This window comes from Heterodontus francisci, chromosome 1 (genome assembly GCF_036365525.1).
Source record: "Heterodontus francisci isolate sHetFra1 chromosome 1, sHetFra1.hap1, whole genome shotgun sequence".
In the NCBI taxonomy this organism is placed as follows: Eukaryota; Metazoa; Chordata; class Chondrichthyes; order Heterodontiformes; family Heterodontidae; genus Heterodontus; species Heterodontus francisci.
The window spans coordinates 34,058,721-34,081,541 of NC_090371.1; the positions used below are offsets into that span (position 1 = coordinate 34,058,721).

A 22,821-nucleotide genomic window follows, 5' to 3' on the forward strand; every position below is an offset into this window, starting at 1 on the left:
AATATTGGTTGAATACTAGGTCGGAACGCCATTGATAAAGTGGCAGTTTCTGTGTAAGGCTATCGAAAGTTCTTAAGATAATCTATCCAACATGTGGTCCTTATTAAAGTCATAGGCTGATTGAGAGAGTGGGGGAGCATGCTGTGTAGGAATCTGGGCTTTGTTTGATCTCTCCTGTGATCTTAACTGGGAAGGGAGGCCCCAGTTTAAGGAAATGCAATAAAAAGAACCAGTGATGACTTGTTATTAAACGCAGCTCAAGGTTTTCATTTTGCAGTGGTAAGGAGTCTTGAAGGATTTAGAGTCCTGACCTTTCCTTGAACTTTCAAAAGGAAGTGCAGTATTACATCTAACTGGGGGTCTGTGTCCTTTTTTCTTCTTTTGAGGAAGCCTTACATTGGTTATCCCTAAAGGGAGGGCACCTTTATGAAACACTATCTATCAAAACCCATGTATGAATGCACGAGATTATGACTTAAAATCAGATCTAAAGATGGTGTGTGTTTCTGTGACAAATGTGTCTCAGAAATCCGCCGTTGCCTGTAGATAAACAAAAAATATCATTCCAGACATTAGGGTAAGCCCCTTTAATTATGAAGTTAAAGCCCAGCTGAAATAATGCTGCCTGGTAAGTGGCCCGAGGTGATCAGACTGCGGTTAAAGGAGCTGAGGCTTCAATTACCATAGAGGAATATGCAGCAAACTACAGTTACACAGGGTGGGTTTCCTGGAATTGAAGAGCCATTATGACCCTCGTGGTTTGATGCCCTGGATTTTTTTAAAAATCCATGCCCTTTTCAGTGGTATAAGATTTCACAGTGGTGGCTAACTGGCGCCACCAATATTTAGATGCAACAGAACTGCACATGAAACAACAGCTTGTACCAAGTATTTTCTGTACTCTTCTCCCTTCACCCAACATTGGTAGCCTCCTTAAACCCCTCCAAATCTCTCCGAAATGCTGTCTAAAAATGCAAGTTGTTGTGGCGATTGATAGATGTTTCATGCAGTTCTTACTAATTAATGTAAAGGAAATTTGTTAGCTCAAGTGTGCGTTTATGTTCCTGTCCTTCAGAGTAGCTTGCTATGTAAGGTGCATTAGCTGTAAATTACACTGTAGAGGTAGTCGTTAAGACCACCTTAGCTGAATAATCTCACTCTTGTTGGCTCACATTTAATGAATCTTTCCTCACTGCTCAGTGAAGCATATACATCATCCGATGGCCATTTAGAAGGAGATCATTTCAGCAAGGCAGAGCTAATTGCAGTGTCCACAAACTTCATATGGCAGATCTTCAAAAGTGCATTTTGTGATGAAAGAACTTGTATTTATATATCTCCTGAGGACTATACAGCCAATGAATTACTTCGGGAGAGCAGTCATTGCTGCTAAGTAGGCAAATGTGGCAGCCGATCTGTAAACAGTAAGATCTCACAAATAGCAACAAGACAAATGCTGTCTTTTTAGCAGTTGAGGGATAAATGCTGATCGGGATAACGAGTAGTTCCCTGCTCTGCTTCAAATAGCATTGTGGAATTTATTACATCCCACCCTGGGTAGAAGGGGCTTTGATTTCATGCCTTGTCCCTATTGTGCTCACGGCCTTAGGATGCAAATTGAACCGACATCGCATTAATTCAAAGGCAAGAATACTTTCAGGGAGCCAACAATAACTCATATTTATATGGCGCTTTAACATAATAAAATGTCCCAAGGCACTTCACAGGAATATGAAAGCAAGCCACATGATTGCTGTCATATGGGGCTGATTTTTATGGGCCCCTAGAGATGGGGGGGGCCCATAGATTTGCAGAGGGGTGGAGGGCCTGTTGCCTTCACATCTCACAGGAATTTAGTCGGGGATGGGATAGGCCGACGACTGCCTTCCTGCCTAGAGGTCAATTGAGGTCCTTAGGTGGCCTATTAACCACCACTTAAGGTCCTCTTCCTGCCGCTGGGGCCTCTGCCATGCGTAGTGGTTGCCCAGTAAAACAAGGTGAGTTCCCTGCAGGTTTTGGGGGTGGTGGGGGGGGGCCTTTTCCGTCGGCCACAGATTGCCCACAGAGGGCCTCCGCCAGGAAAAACTCCACATACATTAACCCCCCCTCCCCCTGCACTAAACAGCCACCCTCCACCCCCACGTGCCAGGGCCTGCCAGTTTGGCACCAGTGACCCCGCCTTACTTACCTTAGGTTCGGGCATCAGCTCTGGGCCTAGATCCAAGGCCTCTTGCAGTACCAGCAGTAGTCACCACTCCCAGTGGCGCTGCCAATACAACTGAACTACCGACTGCCGGCACTCTGATTGGCCGGCAGCTCTTGGAGGCTGTTTATTGCCCGGGTGCTGTATAATCATGGTGGGGGGGTGTGGGGTATCACAAAATGGCCAAGGCTCGGCACCACAAATTCGAGCCTATTAGCTCAGATGGTCAAAGAGGTAGGTTTTAGGAAGATCATAAAGGAGGGACGTAAGATGGAGTGGTGAAGAGGTTTAGGGAGTGTAAATTATCAGATTGCTTGAGGCCTAGGCAACTGAAGGCTAGAATTAGAGGAGTGCAGATTATCTCAGAAGGTTGTGGAGCTGGAGGAGGGGTGAGGCCATGGAGGGTTTTGAACACAAGGACGATAATTTTAAAATCAAATGTAGCTTGACCAGGAGCCAGTGTAGGTCAACAAGCACTGGGGTGATGGGTTAACAGGACGTGATGAGAGTTAAGATGTGAGCTGCAGAGTTTTGGATGACTACAGGTTTATGGAGGGTAGAATGTGGGAGACCAGCTGGGAATGTGTTGGAATAGTCAAGCGAGAGGTAAGGAAGACAGGAATGAGGTTTTCAGCAGCAGATGAGCTGAGACAGGGCGAAGTCAGGCTATATTGTGGAGGTGGAAATAGAGGGTCTTAATGGCAGCGCCAATATGAGGTTGGAAACTCATCTTGACATGCATCATACACCCTTTTTTCTTTTCATTATATTCTCTATCTTCCCCCATAATCCAAGGAGCTCTGGCTTTGGCTCCGTTGCTTTTCACTCTTCTTGGAATGTACAGCCTGCACCTGAAACATTTCCTCCGTAAAGATCACCCATTGTTCCAGGACAGTTTTTCCTGTCAATCTTTAGATATGTTTTACCTTGGCTAGATTCCTCTCATCCCATTGAAATTAGCCCTCTTCCAATTTAGAAGTTCTACTTTAGATTGTTCCTTGCTCTTCCCCATTACTCATCTAAACCTTATGATGCAATGATCACTCTTACACTAGTGTTTCCCCATTGTGGTCCACCTCATTCCCCAGCACCAAATCCAGCAATGCCTCCTTCCTATTTGGATTGAGAGCATACTGATCAAGGAAGTTCTCCTGAATAGATTTCAGAAATGTCTTCCCCCTCCTTATCCTTTACTCTAACATTATACTAATTGATTTTTGAGTATTTAAAGACTTCCAATATCACCATTTTATAGGTTCTTACACAGCTCTTGTCATTTCCCTGCAGATTTGCTCCACTATCTCTCACTATTTGGAGGGCTATAGAATACCCCTAGTAACGTGATCATACCCATTTTGCTTCTCAACTCTAACCAAATGGTTTCTGTCCTTGCCCCCTCAAGGATATCCTCCCTTTCCAAAACTACAATGTCCTCCATAATCAGTACTGCCACCCCACCCTTTTTTCTTCTCTATCTTTTCTGAACACTTTGTACCCTTGAACATAAAGTGCCTAGTCCTCACCAATTTTAAGCCATGTTTCCATTATTGCCACTACATCATATTCCCTCACGCTATTTGTGCTTGTAGCTCACCAACTTTATTCACCACGCTTTGTGTGTTTACACGCATGGATTGTAAACCTGTCTTTGTATTCCTTGTAGTTCTTCTTAGTTTGCTCAAATCTAATATGGTACTACTTCCTTCTCTAATACTATCCAACACGCTCACTCCTTTATGTACCTTATTCCTCTTTTCTACTTCTATATGCTGGTGCCGCTGCCAATTTAGTTTAAACCCTCCCCAACCACACGAATTAACTTCTCCCGGAGGACATTGGTCCCAGTCCTGTTGAGGTACAACCCATCACTTTGAATAGGTGCCTCCAGCCTCAGAACTGATTCCCCTGCCCCAGGAATCTGAAGCCCTTCCTCCTGCATCATGCCTCAAGCCACGCATAAATCTTTCCCGTCCTCCTATTTCTACTCTTGCCAGCACATTGTTTTTTTATTCATTCATGGGATGTGGGCCTCGCTGGACAGGCAGCATTTATTGCCCATCCCTAATTGCCGTTGAGAAGGTGGTGGTGAACTGCCTTCTTGAACCACTGCAATCCATATGGGGCAGGTACACCCACAGTGCTGTTAGGAAGTAAGTTCCAGGATTTTGACCCAGCGACAGTGAAGGAACGGCAATATAGTTCCAAGTCAGGATGGTGTGTGACTTGGAGGGGAACTTGCAGGTGGTGGTGTTCCCATGCATTTGCTGCCCTTGTCCTTCTAGTTGGTAGAGGTCGTGGGTTTGGAAGGTGCTGTCTAAGGAGCCTTGGTGCATTGCTGCAGTGCATCTTGTAGATGGTACATGCCACTGTGCGTTGGTGGTGGAGGGAGTGAATGTTTGTAGATGGGGTGCCAATCAAGCGGGCTGCTTTGTCCTGGATGGTGTCGAGCTTCCTGAGTGTTGTTGGAGCTGCACCCATCCAGGCCAGTGAAGGGTATTCCATCACACTCCTGACTTGTGACTTGTAGATGGTGGACAGGCTTTGGGGAGTCAGGAGGTGAGTTACTCACCGCAGGATTCCTAGCCTCTGACATGCTGTTGTATCCACAGTATTTATATGGCTACTCCAGTTCAGTTTCTGGTCAATGGTAGCCCCTAGGATGTTGATCGTGGGGGATTCAGCAATGGTAATGCTGTTGAATGTCAAGGGGAGATGGTTAGATTCTCTCTTGTTGGAGATGGTCATTGCCTCACACTTATATGGTGCGAATGTTACTTGCCACTTATCAGCCCAAGCCTGGATATTGTCCAGGTCTTGCTGCATTTCGACACTGACTGCTTCAGTATCTGAGAAGTCACGAATGGTGCTGAACATTGTGCAATCATCAGCGAACATCCCCACTTCTGACCTTGTGATTGAAGGAAGGTCATTGATGAAGCAGCTGAAGATGGTTGGGCCTAGGACACTACCCTGAGGAACTCCTGCAGTGATGTCCTGGTGCTCAGATGATTGACCTCCAACAACCACAACCATCTTCCTTTGTGCTAGGTATAACTCCAGCCAGCAGAGGATTTTCCCTCTGATTCCCATTGACCTCAGTTTTGTTAGGGCTCCTTGATGCCACACTCGGTCAAATGCTGCCTTGATGTCAAGGGCAGTCACTCTCATTTCACTTCTTGAGTTCAGCTCTTTTGTCCATGTTTGAACCAGGGCTGTAATGAGGTCAGGAGCTGAGTGGTCCTGGCGGAACCCAAACTGGGTATCAGTGAGCAGGTTGTTGCTAAGCAAGTGCCGCTTGATGGCACTGTTGATGACACCTTCCATCACTTTACTGATGATTGAGAGTAGGCTGATGGGGTGGTAATTGGCCGGGTTGGACATGTCCTACTTTTTGTGTACAGGACAGACCTGGGCAATTTTCCACTTTGCAGGGTAGATGCCAGTGTTGTAGCTGTACTGGAACAGCTTGGCTAGGGGCGCGGCAAGTTCTGGAGCACAGGTCTTCAGTACTATTGCTGGAATATTGTCCGGGCCCATAGCCTTTGCAGTATCCAGTGCCTTCAGTCGTTTCTTGATATTATGTGGAGTGAATCAAATTGGCTGAAGTCTGGCATCTGTGATGCTGGGGACTTCAGGAGGAGGCTGAGATGGATCATCAACTTGGCACTTCTGGCTGACTCTTTTCCCCCTGCAGAATATTCTGCACACTCTCCATGATGTCTTTTACCCTGGCACCAGGGAGGCAACACACCATGCAGGATTCACAATAACTGTTACAGAAATGCCTGTCTTTCCCTCTGACTACGGAATCTCCTATAACAGGGAAGTAGGACTAATTTCAAAGAGCAGGTAGAGGCACGATGGGCTGAATGGCCTCGCCATATGCTGTATGTTTCTGTGGTTTTGGATATGTGTATCTCAGGTTCACTGACTGGAAGTGCAAAATGAAGCTGACTGACTTCCCTTGGTAAAGATCAGTGGAGGATTAGAGCAGAGTGTCGCTTGGTGACGTTTGCACTATTGATCAATGCCTTTCTGGATTTTGCTGTGCTTACTTTCAAAATCCAATGAGCCCCAAACAATGGCTGAAATCCTCTCTTTAGGCCATTATGTGAAGGTCACCCGCAGTGCAGTGACTGCACACAGGGTTTAGTCTGTGGGAGAGCAGCTCAAAGTTCTTAACAGGAAACTGAAACTGGAAGTAATGAATATACAGTAGTGCTTTGAAGATTAAATTTCTTAAACTGCTTACATTTCACCTGTGCTTCCAAAGCATATTTATATTTTCTTCTTAACTGTGAACCAGAACAATTAAGTAGAAGTGATTAATCTGATGTGCAAAAGTGCAAACCAACTTTTCTTCCATCACTCTCACCAGTCTCAGTTTCTTTTGCTGCCAGATAAAGAACAAAGGAACAGGCCATTCGGCCCTCCAAGCCTGCGCCAATCTTGATGCCTGCCTAAACTAACACCTTCTGCACCTCCGGGGCCCATATCCCTCTATTCCCTTCCTATTCATATATTTGTCAAGATGTCTCTTAAACGTCGCTATCGTACCTGCTTCCACCACCTCCGCTGGCAGCAAGTTCCAGGTACTCACCACCCTCTGTGTAAAAAAACTTGCCTTGCACATCCCCTCTAAACTTTGCCCCTCGCACCTTAAACCTATGTCCCCTAGTAACTGACTCTTCCACCCTGGGAAAAAGCTTCTGACTATCCACTCTGTCCATGCCGCTCATAACTTTGTAAACCTCTATCATTTCGCCCCTCCACCTCTGTCATTCCATTGAAAACAATCCGAGTTTTTCCAACCTCTCCTCATAGCTAATGCCCTCCAGACCAGGCAACATCCTGGTAAACCTCCTCTGTACCCTCTCCAAAGCCTCCACGTCCTTCTGGTAGTGTGGCGACCACAATTACACGCAATATTCTAAGTGTGGCCTAACTAAGGTTCTGTACAGCTGCAACATGACTTGCCAATTTGATGTTTTTTTTAATGCCCATGTGAGAGGGCAAACAGGGTTTTGCATATGAAGGATAGCATCTCCAACAGTGCAGCACTCCCTCAGTACTACTCAATGTCAGCTCAAGTTTTATTTTCTTTTGGCACTTGAACTCAGAACATTCTTTACACACAGAGATGAGTACAACCCATTGAACCACGGCTCAAAAAGGGCTTATTGATGACTGTGGCAGTATTAGAATAAATGCCGGTGTTAATTTTGTTGGGGGGAGGCGGGGGTGGGAGGTGAATGTTGGTGGAGTATTGAGAAAAGTTATCTTCTGAATGCTTCTCCAAAATTGGAGTCTGTGATGTTAGGGGGAGACGGTGGTGTGGTGGTAATGTCACTGGGTTAGTAATATCTAGAAACCCAGGCCCAATGTCAGCTGGTGGAATTTAAATACAATTAACAAAAATCTGGAATTGAAAGCTAGTCTCAGTAATGGTGCCATGAATTGTCGTAAAAACCCATCTGGTTCACTCATGACCTTTAAGGAAGGAAATCTGCCATCCTTACCTGGTCTGGCCTACATGTGACTCCAGACCCACAGCAATGTGATTGACTCTTAACTTTCCTCTGAAATGCCCTAGCAAGCCATTCAGTTCAAGGGCAATTCGGGATGGGCAACAAATGCTGGCCTAGCCGGCAACACCCACATCCCATGAAAGGATTAAAACAATAAGGAAAAGCAAGACTTTAGGTGAATTGACCCAGTGGAGGACCAGAGATAAGAGAGTGATTGTGCATCGGGAACAGGAGTAGGCCATTCAGCCTCTCTGAATTGCTCTGCTATTCGCTTATATCATAGCTGATATGTGCCTCAATCCCATTGACACACCTTCGCTTCATATCCTTTGATGCACTTAGCTGATCTGTCTGGAAGACCTTTGGGGGAAAGAGATCCAGATCTCCTCTACCCTTTGTGTAATGTAATTGCTCCAGGATTTCAAACCCAAATGGCCTAGCTTGAATTTTAAGCTGGTGTCACCTTGTTCTGGATAACCCCACTAGAGGAAATGATTTCTGTACCTTTCCTGTTGAGTTCTTTAGTCATTTTAAACATTTGATTAGATCACCCCTCACCCATCTAAACTCGTGAATGCAAGCCAAGTTTATGTTATCTGTCCTCATAATTTAACCCTTTTAAGCCATTTCAAGATTTGATGGAGGTGTTCAAACTCTTAAAACGTTTTAATAGAATAAGTAAGGAGAAATTGTTTATAGTGGTAGAAGGGTCAGTAACCAGAGGACACAGACTTAAGGTAATTGACAAAAGAACCAGAGACAACATGAGGAAACATTTTGTTAATGCAGCGAGTCTGGAATGCACTGCCTGAAAAGGTAATGGAAGCAGATTCAGGAATAACTTTCAATAATGTGTTGGATAAATAATTGAAAAAGAGACATTTGCAGGACTGTGGGGAATGAGCAGGAGAGTGAGATTAATTGGATAGCCAGCACAGGCTGCATCATTGTATGATTCATTGTAGTAAATCTGTGAAATACACCCTCCAAGGCCAATGTATCTTTCCTGTAGTTCGACCCAGACAAGGTTTTTCTTGTGTCCTGTCCAGCACTGCGAGGGAGGTTTCAGAAAGACCTCCCACATTTTTGAACGCGCTGAATAAACTCTTGGGAGGTCCCCTCAATCTAATCTGATTGTGAGTGAAGGTGAGCATTTGGATCTGGAGACCCCAACCATTGTGTTTTGAAGCAAAGAAACCTTTGTTCTCTGCCGCACACCATCTCGAACACGCAGCGCATTGTTCCACTGGAAACCTTTTTTATTACCGTCTTCCCAGGGAATTTGCAGTGCGTTTATAAATCTTCCTCTTTTGAGCCATTCCATCTGTGCGGAGTGTGTGTCGGCCAGAGAGAGAGGGAGAGAGAGAAAGCTCCAGCTTGTTGGTATTGGAGCCGGACGTGCCCTGAGTCACACGTCTGGGCATCCTGCCATGAGCAAGCAAGAAACAATCTTTCTCGTTCTGTTCAGCTCCAAACTGAAAGGCCCCTGGCAGAGATCGGAGTGTGTACGGGAAAACGTTCGGAAGGAAAGGGAAGCTGTGGGGCTACCCTGAGCAGGCTTGCTCTTTGTGACATTGGCAGAAAGTTAAAACTATTCAAAAAATAAATAGGTTTGCAGGCAGCTGGAGTATTGTGTCCAATTCTGGGCAACACATTTCAGGAAGGATGTCAACTACTTAGAGCAGGTTCAGAGATTTGCTAGAATGGTACCAGAGATTGAGTTATGTGGCGAGGTTAAAGAAACTGGGATTAAAGAAACGAGGAGGTCACTCAGTAAAATGTGCTGAAGGAGGGCACTATGGAGGACTCGAGCAGTGAGGCAATATGGACAGAACTCAGAAATAGGAAGGGTGCGGTAACAATGTTGGGGCTGTACTACAGGCCTCCCAACAGCGAGCGTGAGATAGAGGTACAAATATGTAAACAGATTATGGAAAGATGTAGGAGCAACAGGGTGGTGGTGATAGGAGATTTTAATTTTCCCAACATTGACTGGGATTCACTTAGTGTTAGAGGTCCAGATGGAGCAGAATTTGTAAGGAGCATCCAGGAGGGTTTTGATTTAGATTTAGATATACAGCACTGAAACAGGCCCTTCGGCCCACCGAGTCTGTGCCGACCATTAACCACCCATTTATACTAATCCTACACTAATCCCATATTCCTACCACATCCTCACCTGTCCCTATATTCCCCTACCACCTCCCTATACTAGTGGCAATTTATAATGGCCAATTTACCTATCAACCTGCAAGTCTTTTGGCTGTGGGAGGAAACCAGAGCACCCGGAGGAAACCCACGCAGACACAGGGAGAACTTGCAAACTCCACACAGGCAGTACCCAGAATTGAACCCGGGTCGCTGGAGCTGTGAGGCTGCGGTGCTAACCACTGCGCCGCCCTCTAGAGCAGTATGTAAATAGTCCAACTCGGGAAGGGGCCATACTGGACCTGGTGTTGGGGAATGAGCCAGGCCAGGTGGTTGACGTTTCAGTAGGGGACTACTTTGGGAATAGTGATCACAATTCTGTAAGTTTTAGAATACTCATGGACAAAGACGAGAGTGGTCCGAAAGGAAGAGTGCTAAATTGGGGGAAGGCCAACTATACCAAAATTCGGCAGGAGCTGGGGAATGTAGATTGGGAGCAGCTGTTTGAAGGTAAATCCACATTTGATATGTGGGAGGCTTTCAAAGAGAGGTTGATTAGCGTGCAGGGGAGACATGTTCCTGTGAAAATGAGGGATAGAAATGGCAAGATTAGGGAACCATGGATGACAGGTGAAATTGTGAGACTAGCTAAGAGGAAAAAGGAAGCATACATAACGTCTAGGAGGCTGAAGAAAGACGAAGCTTTGAAAGAATATCGGGAATGTAGGACCAATCTGAAACGAGGAATTAAGAGGGCTAAAAGGGGTCATGAAATATCTTTAGCAAACAGGGTTAAGGAAAATCCCAAAGCCTTTTATTCATATATAAGGAGCAAGAGGGTAACTAGAGAAAGGATTGGCCCACTCAAGGACAAAGGAGGAAAGTTATGCATGGAGTCAGAGAAAATGGGTGAGATTCTAAACGAGTACTTTGCATCGGTATTCACCGAGGAGAGGGACATGACGGATGTTGAGGTTAGGGACAGATGTTTGATTACTCGAGGTCAAGTCGGCATAAGGAGGGAGGAAGTATTGGGTATTCTAAAAGGCATTAAGGTGGACAAGTCCCCAGGTCCGGATGGGATCTATCCCAGGTTACTGAGGGAAGTGAGAGAGGAAATAGCTGGGGCCTTAACAGATATCTTTGCAGCATCATTAAACACGGGTGAGGTCCCGGAGGACTGGAGAATTGCTAATGTTGTCCCCTTGTTTAAGAAGGGTAGCAGGGAAAATCCAGGTAATTATAGACCGGTGAGCCTGACGTCAGTGGTAGGGAAGCTGCTGGAGAAGATACTGAGGGATAGGATCTATTCCCATTTGGAAGAAAATGGGCTTATCAGTGATAGGCAACATGGTTTTGTGCAGGGAAGGTCATGTCTTACCAACTTAATAGAATTCTTTGAGGAAGTGACAAAGTTGATTGATGAGGGAAGGGCTGTAGATGTCATATACATGGACTTCAGTAAGGCGTTTGATAAGGTTCCCCATGGTAGGCTGATGGAGAAAGTGAAGTCGCATGGGGTCCAGGGTGTACTAGCTAGATGGATAAAGAACTGGCTGGGCAACAGGAGACAGAGAGTAGCAGTGGAAGGGAGTTTCTCAAAATGGAGACGTGTGACCAGTGGTGTTCCACAGGGATCCGTGCTGGGACCACTGTTGTTTGTGATATACATAAATGATTTGGAGGAAAGTATAGGTGGTCTGATTAGCAAGTTTGCAGACTACACTAAGATTGGTGGAGTAGCAGATAGTGAAGGGGACTGTCAGAACACAGCAGAATATAAATAGATTGGAGAGTTGGGCAGAGAAATGGCAGATGGAGTTCAATCAGGGCAAATGCGAGGTGATGCATTTTGTAAGATCCAATTCAAGAGTGAACTATACAGTAAATGGAAAAGCCCTGGGGAAAATTGATGTACAGAGAGATTTGGGTGTTCAGGTCCATTGTTCCCTGAAGGTGGCAACGCAGGTCAATAGAGTGGTCAAGAAGGCATACGGCATGCTTTCCTTCATCAGACGGGGTATTGAGTACAAGGGTTGGCAGGTCATGTTACAGTTGTATAAGACTTTGGTTCGGCCACATTTGGAATGCTGCGTGCAGTTCTAGTCGCCACATTACCAAAAGGATGTAGATGCTTTGGAGAGGGTGCAGAGGAGGTTCACCAGGATGTTGCCTGGTGTGGCGGGCGCTAGCTATGAAGAGAGGTTGAGCAGATTAGGATTATTTTCATTAGAAAGACGGAGGTTGAGGGGGGACCTGATTGAGGTGTACAAAATCATGAGAGGTCTAGACAGGGTGGATAGCAAGAAGCTTTTTCCCAGAGTGGGGGATTCAATTACTAGGGGTCACGAGTTCAAAGTGAGAGGAGAAAAGTTTAGGGGGGATATGCGTGGAAAGTTCTTTACGCAGAGGGTGGTGGGTGCCTGGAACGCGTTGCCAGCGGAAGTGGTAGACGCGGGCACGATAGCATCTTTTAAGATGTATCTAGACAGATACATGAATGGGCAGGAAGCAAAGAGATACAGACCCTTAGAAAATAGGCGACATGTTTAGATAGAGGATCTGGATCGGCGCAGGCTTGGAGGGCCGAAGGGCCTGTTCCTGTGCTGTAATTTTCTTTGTTCTTTGATGCGACTTCCCTGCGGGCTTGGAGGAGGGTCCCTCCTGTGTGGGCACTCTGTGCTGGGAAGAACTCTACACACGTTAACTATCTTCCCCCTGCACTGAACAACACCCCCCCTCCCCCCACTGCCATAACTTTCCAGTCTAGCACTGGTGAGCCTGCCTCACTGGGTGTCCGGGTTTCAACGCTGGGCCTGGATCCAAGGCCTCTTGCAGTACCGGCAATAGACACTGCTCCCAGTAGTGCTGCCAGTATTACTGTGATTGGCCGGCAGCTCTTGGCAGCAGCATCCCCCCTGCCGTGCACTTAAGTGCCTGAGCGCCATTAGATCGCGCCAGGGCAGGAGTGTGCCTCCGAAAGACCGAAAACCCCGTCTTTTCAGCCCAGCACCGGAGCCCCGCAGGTGCCAGAAAATTCAGCCTGTTTCCAGTGGCAGGGAAGTCAGGAACCAGAGGACATAGATTTAAAATAATTGTTAAAAAAAAATCAGGGGGAGGTGGGAGTTTTTTTTTAACCCAGCAAGTTAAAATCTGGAATGCGCTGCCTGAAAGGGTGGTGGAAGCAGATTCAATACTAATGTTCAAAAGGGAATTAGTTATATACTTAAAAAGGAAAAATTGCAGGGCTATGGGGAATGAGTAGAAGAGTGGAACTAATTGGGTAATGCTTTCAAAGAGCCAGCAGAGACATGATGGGCCAAATGGCCTCCTTTAGTGCTGTCAGATTCTTTGATTCTGTGAAGTGTATAAACAGACTAAATACATGAGGAGAGTGTGGTTTGTAGAATAATGAATTGTTGCTATCACAGGCAGTTGGGAGTTGGGGAGCATCTGTCACGCTTAATTTTAAAATCACTGTGGTTTAACGAAAATGTACAAGACCAGCAGAGAACCTTGCATCACATCAGGCCAGACTTCTGAATCTCAATGGTGTCTCTTGATGTTCAAAATGAGCTTATTAAAATGGCACTGAGCATCAATGCAGCTTACTTCCAGTGAGTACCACACTGCTGATGTCTTATATCCCTACCCCCTCCTCCCACACAACATATTCTTGGCGTACGCAGGAGGTTAACATCAGACAAAAGTGTTAAAAGTAAACATCCTGTCCATCAGTACCTTAGTTGGATCCAAACATCCAGCTTTTAATGGGGCTTCATTGGAGCACTCTCACCTCTGAGTTAGAGGGTTGTGAGTTCACGTCCTACTGCAAGGATTGGGTGCAAAAGTCAAGGCTGATTCTCCAGTGCAGTACTGAGGGTGTGCTGCACTGTCAGTGGTGCCGTCCTTCAACTGAGGCCTGGTCTGTCCTCTCAGGTGGACATCAGAGATTCCATGGCTGTATTTCACAGAAGAGCAGGGGAGTTATCCCTGATGTCTTGGCCAATAGTTTTTCCTCAATCAACGTCACAAAAAGGAGATTATCTGGTTATTATCACAGTTGCTGTTTGGGGGAGCTTGCTGTGTGCAAATTGGCTGCTGTTTTTCCTATGGTACAACAGTGATTACACTTCAAAAGTACTTCATTGGTTGTAAAGTGCCAAAGGCGCTGTAGAAATGCAAGTCTTTCTAGTGTACAGATTAAATGGAAGTCTATTTTTCTCCTGTACTTCTCTACCTTTTCATAGTAACAACTTGAATTTATGCAGCATCTTTATGAAGTGAAATGTCCCAAGACGCTTTACAGGAGTGTTATCAGACAAAACTTGACATCAGAGCCCGAAAAGAGATGTTAGCACAGGTGACCAAAAAGAGGTAAGTTTTCAGAGGTTGCATCATAAAGGTGAAGAGAGAGGTAAAGAAGTTTACAGAGGGAATTCCAGAACTTATGGCCTAGGCCGCTGAAGGCTGGAGCAATTAAAATCAGGAATACTCGAGAGGCCAGGATTAAAGGAGGGCAGAGAACCCAGAGGGTTGTAAGTGCTTGAGGAGGTTACAGATCTAGGGAGGGGTGAAGCCATGAAGAAATCTAGTGGAAGTCTTGCTGGGCTAAGAGCCAATGTAACTCTTCAGTATCAAAATCATTTAGTTTGCTTTTCTGATAATGAAAATTCATGGAAAATCTAGCAGAATTCAAATCGCAGTCCGACCCCGCTCCTTTAAACTTGCAAACCTGGCAACTCTTATGCAGCACAAAATCAGTAACTTGTTTACAAGGAGCTTTAACAGGGTAGTTAGAAATCTATGATAATGTCAGCCTTAACTGTTAAAATTGCCTTGTAACACACACATTCATTTGGAGTGGTTGTTACAAGTTTGGAGCCAAACATAACTAACCTTTCTTAAATAAAAAAAATCTTCAAATTCCTGTCAAAAGGTTTTAATTAAATGCGAAGAAGGCAAGAACACAGCAGCTCAATGGCCAAAAGGACGGATGAAAGGGACAGTTAGTCCTGTTTTAACTTGTTTCTAGACCGGCCCCAGGCCATGTGAGGCCTATGTTACAAAACTAAAGACCTAGTGCACTGCATGAACTGTATAAGCATAGACCACCCACAAACTATCTCCACATACATTCCACTCTACCATCATGTATTTCAATGGTTCCTTTTTTAAATAAAGGTGTCAAATACATTTCCTTGACAGAAACTACCTTAAGCTTGGTTCCTGAGTTTGCTAAGCAACTATTAACAACTAGCAGCATGAGAAGCAAAGACCTTCTTTCAAGGTCTTTGAAGGAAGTTAAATGAACTCAAAATTTTGCAGGTCCAATTTGAACAGCAGCTAAATAATAACACTCAATTTTTGTTTTTTAAAAAGGGAGTTGATCCTCATTAATTTCTTGTTAACTGTTGGTTTTCCACTCACCTCTATTGTGGGGCTATTCTATTGGATTACCTATTGCTATTTTTGTATCCTCTCTGCTGCAACATGCTGCTGCTCAACCTGGAAGATAAGGGAGAAAGGAAATTGTTGCCTCTGAGCTGAGAGAGATGAGTCTTCGAGTTTCCAAAGAGTTTTGGGTTTATGATTTGGGCACTGCCTGAATTGGGTATTGGGTTCGGACAATACTAAGTAAGATTAGGTACGGATATAGGGTTAGATGAAGTAGGGTAGGAGGAGGCTCATGTGGAGCCTAGACAAGTAGGGCCAAATGGCCTGTTCTGTCCTGTAAGTTCTACCTAATTCTATGCACGACAAATAGTGAAGGGTTGAAGTAAAATCCTAATCTATGAAAGCAAAGCTCAAGTGGTTTATAAACTAGGTTTGTTAATTTTTTAAAACGTTTAACTGACCATGGCAACTCAAACCGGTTGCCTCTAGCACTGTCTGATTGCCAGTGCAATGTTCTCACTCTCAAACAGAATATTCCTGACCCAGCACAGTTAAAGGGGGTGAGCAGCAGCTAATTGGAAAAACAAAGCCTTCGTTTCCACGAAAGGTGAATAATAACTGAAAGGTTTTACTGGGTGCCTGAATGTTTCATTAAGTCTTCTCGTTTTTTTGTTCCTTTTGCACCATGGTCTTAGTTATTGAATTGTGGGAGGGGAACTACTGCTTTTTTCTCTTAGTGCTTCAGTCTTTCGACAAATTGAAAAACTGTGTAGTGAGGATCTGCTACAAATGTGCAAAGCCTTGTACTTCGCTTCTACCCCTTCCTAACCCTCCTTTCCTAACAGCACTGTGGGTGTACCTACACCCCAAGGACTGCAGCGGTTCAAGAAGGCAGCTCACCACCACCTTCTCAAGGGTAATTAGGGATGGGAAATAAATGCTGGCCTGGCCAGCAACACCCACATCCCATGAGTGAATAACAAAAAATGTCTATCACTTTCAATCATTCAGATTTTTCAGCTCACTATGGCTCATTAATCTCCTTATTTTCTTCAGCTGTTTGTTCAAGGCCATCATTTCTGCCTAGGAACCTTTCTGTGCCTTGTGGCAACAGTGTGATGTAAGAGGTGACTGAACACTGATTTGGTGACTTAAGAACCATGAGTTCTGGTTTCCATATTACAGAAAGGGCATGGAGGCACTGGAGAAGGTGCAAGAAAGATTTACAGGGATGATACCAGAACGGAGAGGTTATAACCTACTAGAAAAGACTGAATAGGCTGAGGCATTTTTCTGTACAAAAGAGAAGATAGAAAAGGGCACCTAACATAGATCTTTAAAATTATGAAGGCGTTTGATAAAGTAAGTGTAGATAAGATATCTCCATTTGTGAAGGAGTCCAAAATTAATGGGTCATAAATATAAGATAGTCACTAATAAATCCAGTAAGGAATTCAGAAGAAATTTTGTTATCCAGAGAGTTGTTGGAATGTGGAACTCGCTACCACATGGAGTAGTTAAGGCAAATAGTTTAGATTCATTTAAGGAACTACTGGATAAACACATGAAGAAGAAAGGAGTGGAAGGGTGCTGATAGGTTTAAATAAAGTAGGATGGGAATAGGCTCGTGTGGAGAATAAACACCGGCTAGATCAGAAGGGCTGAATGGCCTGTTACTTCTAAGGAAGAGCTGGGTTGTTTTCCCTGGAGAAGAAAAGGCTTAAGGGAGAGATGATCCAAGATACTTAATAGAATAGATAAATTGAGCCCAAATAATATGTTGAAGATTGCTATGAAATCTGTAAACTCATGCTTTGATGAGAGATATGGTGCGCAGTTCAGATTAACTACTTTCTGCAGAACTTAGTGAACGCATGTGGAATGTATTGCCCAAAGAGACAGTTAATATGAAATCATTTAACAGAGAATCAGATAGATGTTGAGGGCATGAGCAATTGAGAGGTATTAGTGTTTGGGACTGGCCACCTACTTTCCTATGGCTCTTTGTAAGAGTTTAGCTTTTTTTATTATAGTCTGATTATGGAGTGAGGTGCACATGATTCACTGTTAGGTCAGCACAGAGGGTAAGGTTGAATTTGCGCTCTACTATATTAGTTATGGACGTGATAATGCATTAATGATTTCCTTGGTTTGTTATTCTAACAAAGGCATTACTGAGTTTAAAGTTAACTCGTTCGTTACTAATATTGCACAGTGCAGTTTCAGCCTTTATCTGGATCAATTCCACATTGGGCAGTGCCTCACCAGTTGAACCATTAGGAGATGTGTTGTATTAGCGTTGTACTAAAGATCATGAAAGGTTGAAAGTGTAGATTCAGCAAGAGTCAGAAGGTTGTGGGTTCATGTCCCACTCCAGAGAATAAAGCACAAAATATAGGCAGGGACTCCAGTGCAATACCTCTCACTTGCTCACTCTCCCAATGTCTGTGGAATCTCCCTTGAATGTGCTACGCTGTCGTTGGTGCTGTCTTTGGGATAAGATTTAGTTTAGTTTAGTTTAGAGATACAGCACTGAAACAGGCCCTTCGGCCCACCAAGTCTGTGCTAACCATCAACCACCCATTTATACTAATCCTACACTAATTCCATATTCCTACCACATCCCCACCTGTCCCTATATTTCCCTACCACCGACCTATACTAGGGGCAATTTACAATGGCCAATTTACCTATCAACCTGCAAGTCAAAAGGCTGTGGGAGGAAACCGGAGCACCCGACAAAAACCCACGCAGACACAGGGAGAACTTGCAAACTCCGCACAGGCAGTACCCAGAATTGAACCCGGGTTGCTGGAGCTGTGAGGCTGTGGTGCTAACCACCGCGCCACTGTGCCACCCTGAGATGTTGAACTGAAATGCTGTCTGCCCTCTCAAGTGGATCTAAAAGATCTATTCGAAGCAGGGGAGTCTCCCAGTGTCCTGGCCAACATTTATCCTTCATTATGTGGCTCAGTGTCAAATTTTGTGTGAGGACCCCCCTCCATGGAAATTCTCAGTGATTAATGTGAAACAATAAGGGCCTACAGCTGGGCCAGCTCGTCCATGGACTGAGCACGTGATATTTCACTGGACATTGTTTCCGATTGTGAAACCACCAGGCAGACCACCCTGATGCAAGGCTTCCCAAACTGTAGCTCCACTTTGGTAGCTGTGCACAGTACACCGGGTGGGGTCCAGCTAGGGCATTTTCTAGCTGATGTAGCATATTGGCAGTCTCCATAGACACTGCTCACGAGTTATAGCAGTCTTTGAAACTAGCCTGGCTGCAAGTAATCGCCCCAGCCCACAGTGCATCTAGCAGAATTTAGCACACCGTCAGTCTCTGGGAGACAGTTGGTAGATAGGGTACCAACCCTCTAGCATTGTGCTGGAGTCTCCAGGCGTAAATGATTAATCTCCTGGATTCTGCTGTGAGTAAACTGCATAGTGGCATTAAGGAATATTTTCATTTTCTTTGAATGTTTTGGCTTAGTAGTTATGAAACAAAATATTGGAGGTGGGGAAAGAAGGCTCGGCGGGGTGGTTGGAGGCAAGAAGCCATGCGCTAAAACGTCCAAGAAAGCCTCCAACCAGAGTTGGTAACCCTGCTGGTGGGTGGAATGGAACTGCTGCATTAGTGCAGTAGATGTTGCTCCAAGGTGGAAACCCTGCTCTCAAAGAGTTAAACGACATTGATGTTCAAACTTGGTGGTTATGTTTTTGGTCAAAGTGGGCGGAGCCAGATCTGAATCTAATACATAGATGTGTCTCTTGAACTCAATTCTGGTATTTGTTTGAGGAATTACAGTGCGGTGCCAGTCACTACGGCAGAATTTTGCAGACGTAAGATTGTACTCCAGGCGATGAAATCGTTTGTGAGTGAGTTGCACAGGTGAGTGTTGACAAGAAGGTGTATATATTCAGTGCTGGTGAACCTAATATTTCTATGTTAGCCATCTAGTCATTGTCCTTGAGAGGATCGGTAATCCCACCTCATCTTTCTAGTGTTGGGAGAGGATCGAGTGGCTGAAATGAGCACCACAATCGACTAATGTTCATGTGGTTCTTGCCTACGTGAGTCCAGAAGAGGTCTTTGTTAAATGAACAAACTGAAAGCATTGCTGGAAAGAGGGGGAGCATAACTGAAAAATGTTCATTGGAAAAGTTCCCCTTTGTGTAGGTTCCAAAGATTTGCATTGGCTCCCGGTTAAGCAATGCCTCTATTTTAAAATTCTCTTCCTTGTTTTCAAATCCCTCCATGGCCTCATCCCTCCCTATCTCCTCCAGCCCACAACCCTCCAAAATATCCTTGCCTCTAATTCTGGCCTCATGAGCCTCCCCAATTTTAATTGCTCCACTTTGGTAGCTGCACCTTCAGTTGCCTGGACCCAAAGCTCTGGAATTCCCTCCCTAAACCTATCCGTCTCGCCACCTCGCTTTCCTCTTTTAAGACACTCCTTAAAACCTACCTCTTTGACCAAACCTTTGGTCATCTGCCCTAATATCTCCTTCTGTGGCTCGGTGTGGAATTTTGCTTTCTAATGCTCCTGTGAAGCACCTTAGGATGTTTTATTATGTTAAATGGCCTAAATAAATCCAAGTTGTTTTTGTTACAGACTGTGATGGGTATATTAATACATGGTTACCTGACAGGCAGCATATGCTGTCTAGAAAATGTTCACTCAGGAATGCACGCCTGTGTAGTCCAGTTTCTCAGCACTTTCACTTTTGTCCAGATTACAGGGGCTGTATTTAGAATGGGAAGCCATCTTTCTCTTAGTTTGCCAGGTGCTTGATATGATGGCACAATTCACAGCAACACATATCGCTCAATCTTCAGAACATAACTGTGTGTTTGAGATGTCGTTACAAAATGCCCTTCTTTTGAACCCCTCACCCCGCCCCACTCTCACTGTCCGATCCTCGAGTCTGTAAAACTCCTCTTGCAGTTTTTTTCGGCAGGCTGGGTCCCTGGAATATCCTTCACCAAAACAAAGTGCTTTACATTGACCTTGAAGGTAAGTTTTTGCTGCAATAAGTACTTGGGCTTGGCACAAAGTTTACAAATGATATTTGCAACTGTGTTCATTTCAGGGCCCAATGATACAGCATATAAGTACCGTATTTAAGGGGAAACTAGATAAGTACATGAGGGAGAAATGAATAGAAGGATATATGAATAGGGTGAGATGAAGTAAGGTAGGAGTATTGACTTCTTGGGCCGAATGGCCTGATTCTGTGCTGTAGAATTCTATGTAATTCAATGTAAAAATGATCTTTGCACCAAGCCTATAATCGAGTACCCTTAATTGTTTGTGTGACTGCTTCCTCGTGTTCTGTATGTTGTCTTGCATAAGATAGCACTAGACTGTTGCAAACACAGTTGGTGTTTCAAAAGGGATGATTTTATCAGCACTTTGTAAAGTTCAGATTGACCCCAATATATAATCCTGTTCCCACTGCCTCCCTGATTATTAAACAATTGTTCATGGGGGATACAGTCTGTACAGATACCCAGCAGCATTTTTTGGAATTTGTTCTCTATTTCTAGATTTCTGTGGCTTTTGCAGAAGCAGCCTCACTGCTTGTTATGTTCTGCTAAATAACACTTTAAATTTTCAGAGTATGAATTGTTGTGTTAAAAGTGTCATTTTTAAAAATACGTATCGGGAATTGGTGCTTTAGTCTTCACATCTGCACTAATCAATTTCAAATGTTTCTTTAAAAAAAAGTAATAGATCGTTTCAAAAAGTATTAAAAATGTGTAAAACTTGTTTAAGGGTGGTAACAGTTTCATATCAAGAGGTTCTCTAATGGCATTTGATTCCCATAAACAGCCAAGCAATGTTTAAACTGCAGTTAAAAACAAAAAGCCCAGACAGGAATGTGCCAAATCATGATGTGGAACAATCTCAAAAAATAATGACAGAAGTGTCCAGACAGAATGCATCCCATATTGACACTGGATTATAAACCAGGAATCGATGGATGCTGGATTATAAACCAGGGATCCACAGATGCTGGATTATATATTGGGGGTCAATAGGGATGGTCCCTTCTTTAGCCACTACTAACAAAATAAGATGTACTCCCCATCAGTGGGAAAAATGCTGAAAAGAAGAGGAAATGAAAGAAACTAAGTGGAAAAGTGTTGAAATGTGTTGTGTAATGCCATCAGTAGGATCCAGGTTCAAACTTGCAATAAACTACACAGGAAATTTCTGACCTCAGTTATGTTATACAGTCCCTAATAGCTAGAAGTGGCTTTGTAACAACCCTTGAGGGATAATTAGAACAAAGAAAACAAAGAACAAAGAAAATTACAGCACAGGAACAGGCCCTTCGGCCCTCCAAGCCTGCGTCGATCCAGATCCTCTATCTAAACATGTCGCCTATTTTCTAAGGGTCTGTATCTCTTTACTTCCTGCCCATTCATGTATCTGTCTAGGTACATCTTAAAAGACGCTATCGTGCCCGTATCTACCACCTCCGCTGGCAACACGTTCCAGGCACCCACCACCCTCTGCGTAAAGAACTTTCCACGCATATCCCCCCTAAACTTTTCCCCTCTCACTTTGAACTCGTGTCCCCTAGTAATTGAATCCCCCACTCTGGAAAAAAGCTTCTTGCTATTCACCCTGTCTATACCTCTCATGATTTTGTACACCTCAATCAGGTCCCCCCTCAACCTCCGTCTTTCTAATGAAAATAATCCTAATCTGCTCAACCTCTCTTCATAGCTAGTGCCCTCCATACCAGGCAACATCCTGGTGAACCTCCTCTGCACCCTCTCCAAAGCATCCACATCCTTTTGGTAATGTGGCGACCAGAACTGCACGCAGTATTCCAAATGTGGCCGAACCAAAGTCCTATACAACTGTAACATGACCTGCCAACTCTTGTACTCAATACCCCGTCTGATGAAGGAAAGCATGCCGTATGCCTTCTTGACCACTCTATTGACCTGCGTTGCCACCTTCAGGGAACAATGGACCTGAAACACCCAAATCTCTCTGGACATCAATTTTCCCCAGGACTTTTCCATTTACTGTATAGTTCATTCTTGAATTGTATCTTCCAAAATGCATCACCTCGCATTTGCCCTGATTGAACTCCATCTGCCATTTCTCTGCCCAACTCTCCAATCTATCTATATTCTGCTGTATTCTCTGACAGTCCCCTTCACTATCTGCTGCTCCACCAATCTTAGTGTCGTCTGCAAACTTGCTAATCAGACCACCTATACTTTCCTCCAAATCATTTATGTATATCACAAACAACAGTGGTCCCAGCACGGATCCCTGTGGAACACCACTGGTCACACGTCTCCATTTTGAGAAACTCCCTTCCACTACTACTCTCTGTCTCCTGTTGCCCAGCCAGTTCTTTATCCATCTAGCTAGTACACCTTGGACCCCATGCGCCTTCACTTTCTCCATCAGCCTACCATGGGGAACCTTATCAAACGCCTTACTGAAGTCCATGTATATGACATCGACAGCCCTTCCCTCATCAAATTGAAGTGTGTGTCTCTGTGTTACATGA

At 44.5% G+C, this 22,821-nt stretch overlaps 1 protein-coding gene across 2 annotated transcripts in view; it reads left to right on the top strand.

The window, feature by feature from the left end:
- The window catches only part of rnf24 (ring finger protein 24), a 143,573-nt gene that overhangs the window by 38,177 nt on the left and 82,575 nt on the right, over positions 1–22,821 (top strand). Inside the window, exon 1 of one of the 2 annotated variants that reach the window (XM_068028832.1) lies at positions 19,055–19,168. The exons of the other annotated variant lie outside the window; for it this stretch is intronic. Coding sequence (XP_067884933.1) covers positions 19,140–19,168 — 29 coding nt within the window. The 5' untranslated portion in view covers positions 19,055–19,139. Of the gene's footprint in view, positions 1–19,054; positions 19,169–22,821 lie in introns of those variants that run through there. 2 annotated transcript variants of the gene reach the window in all.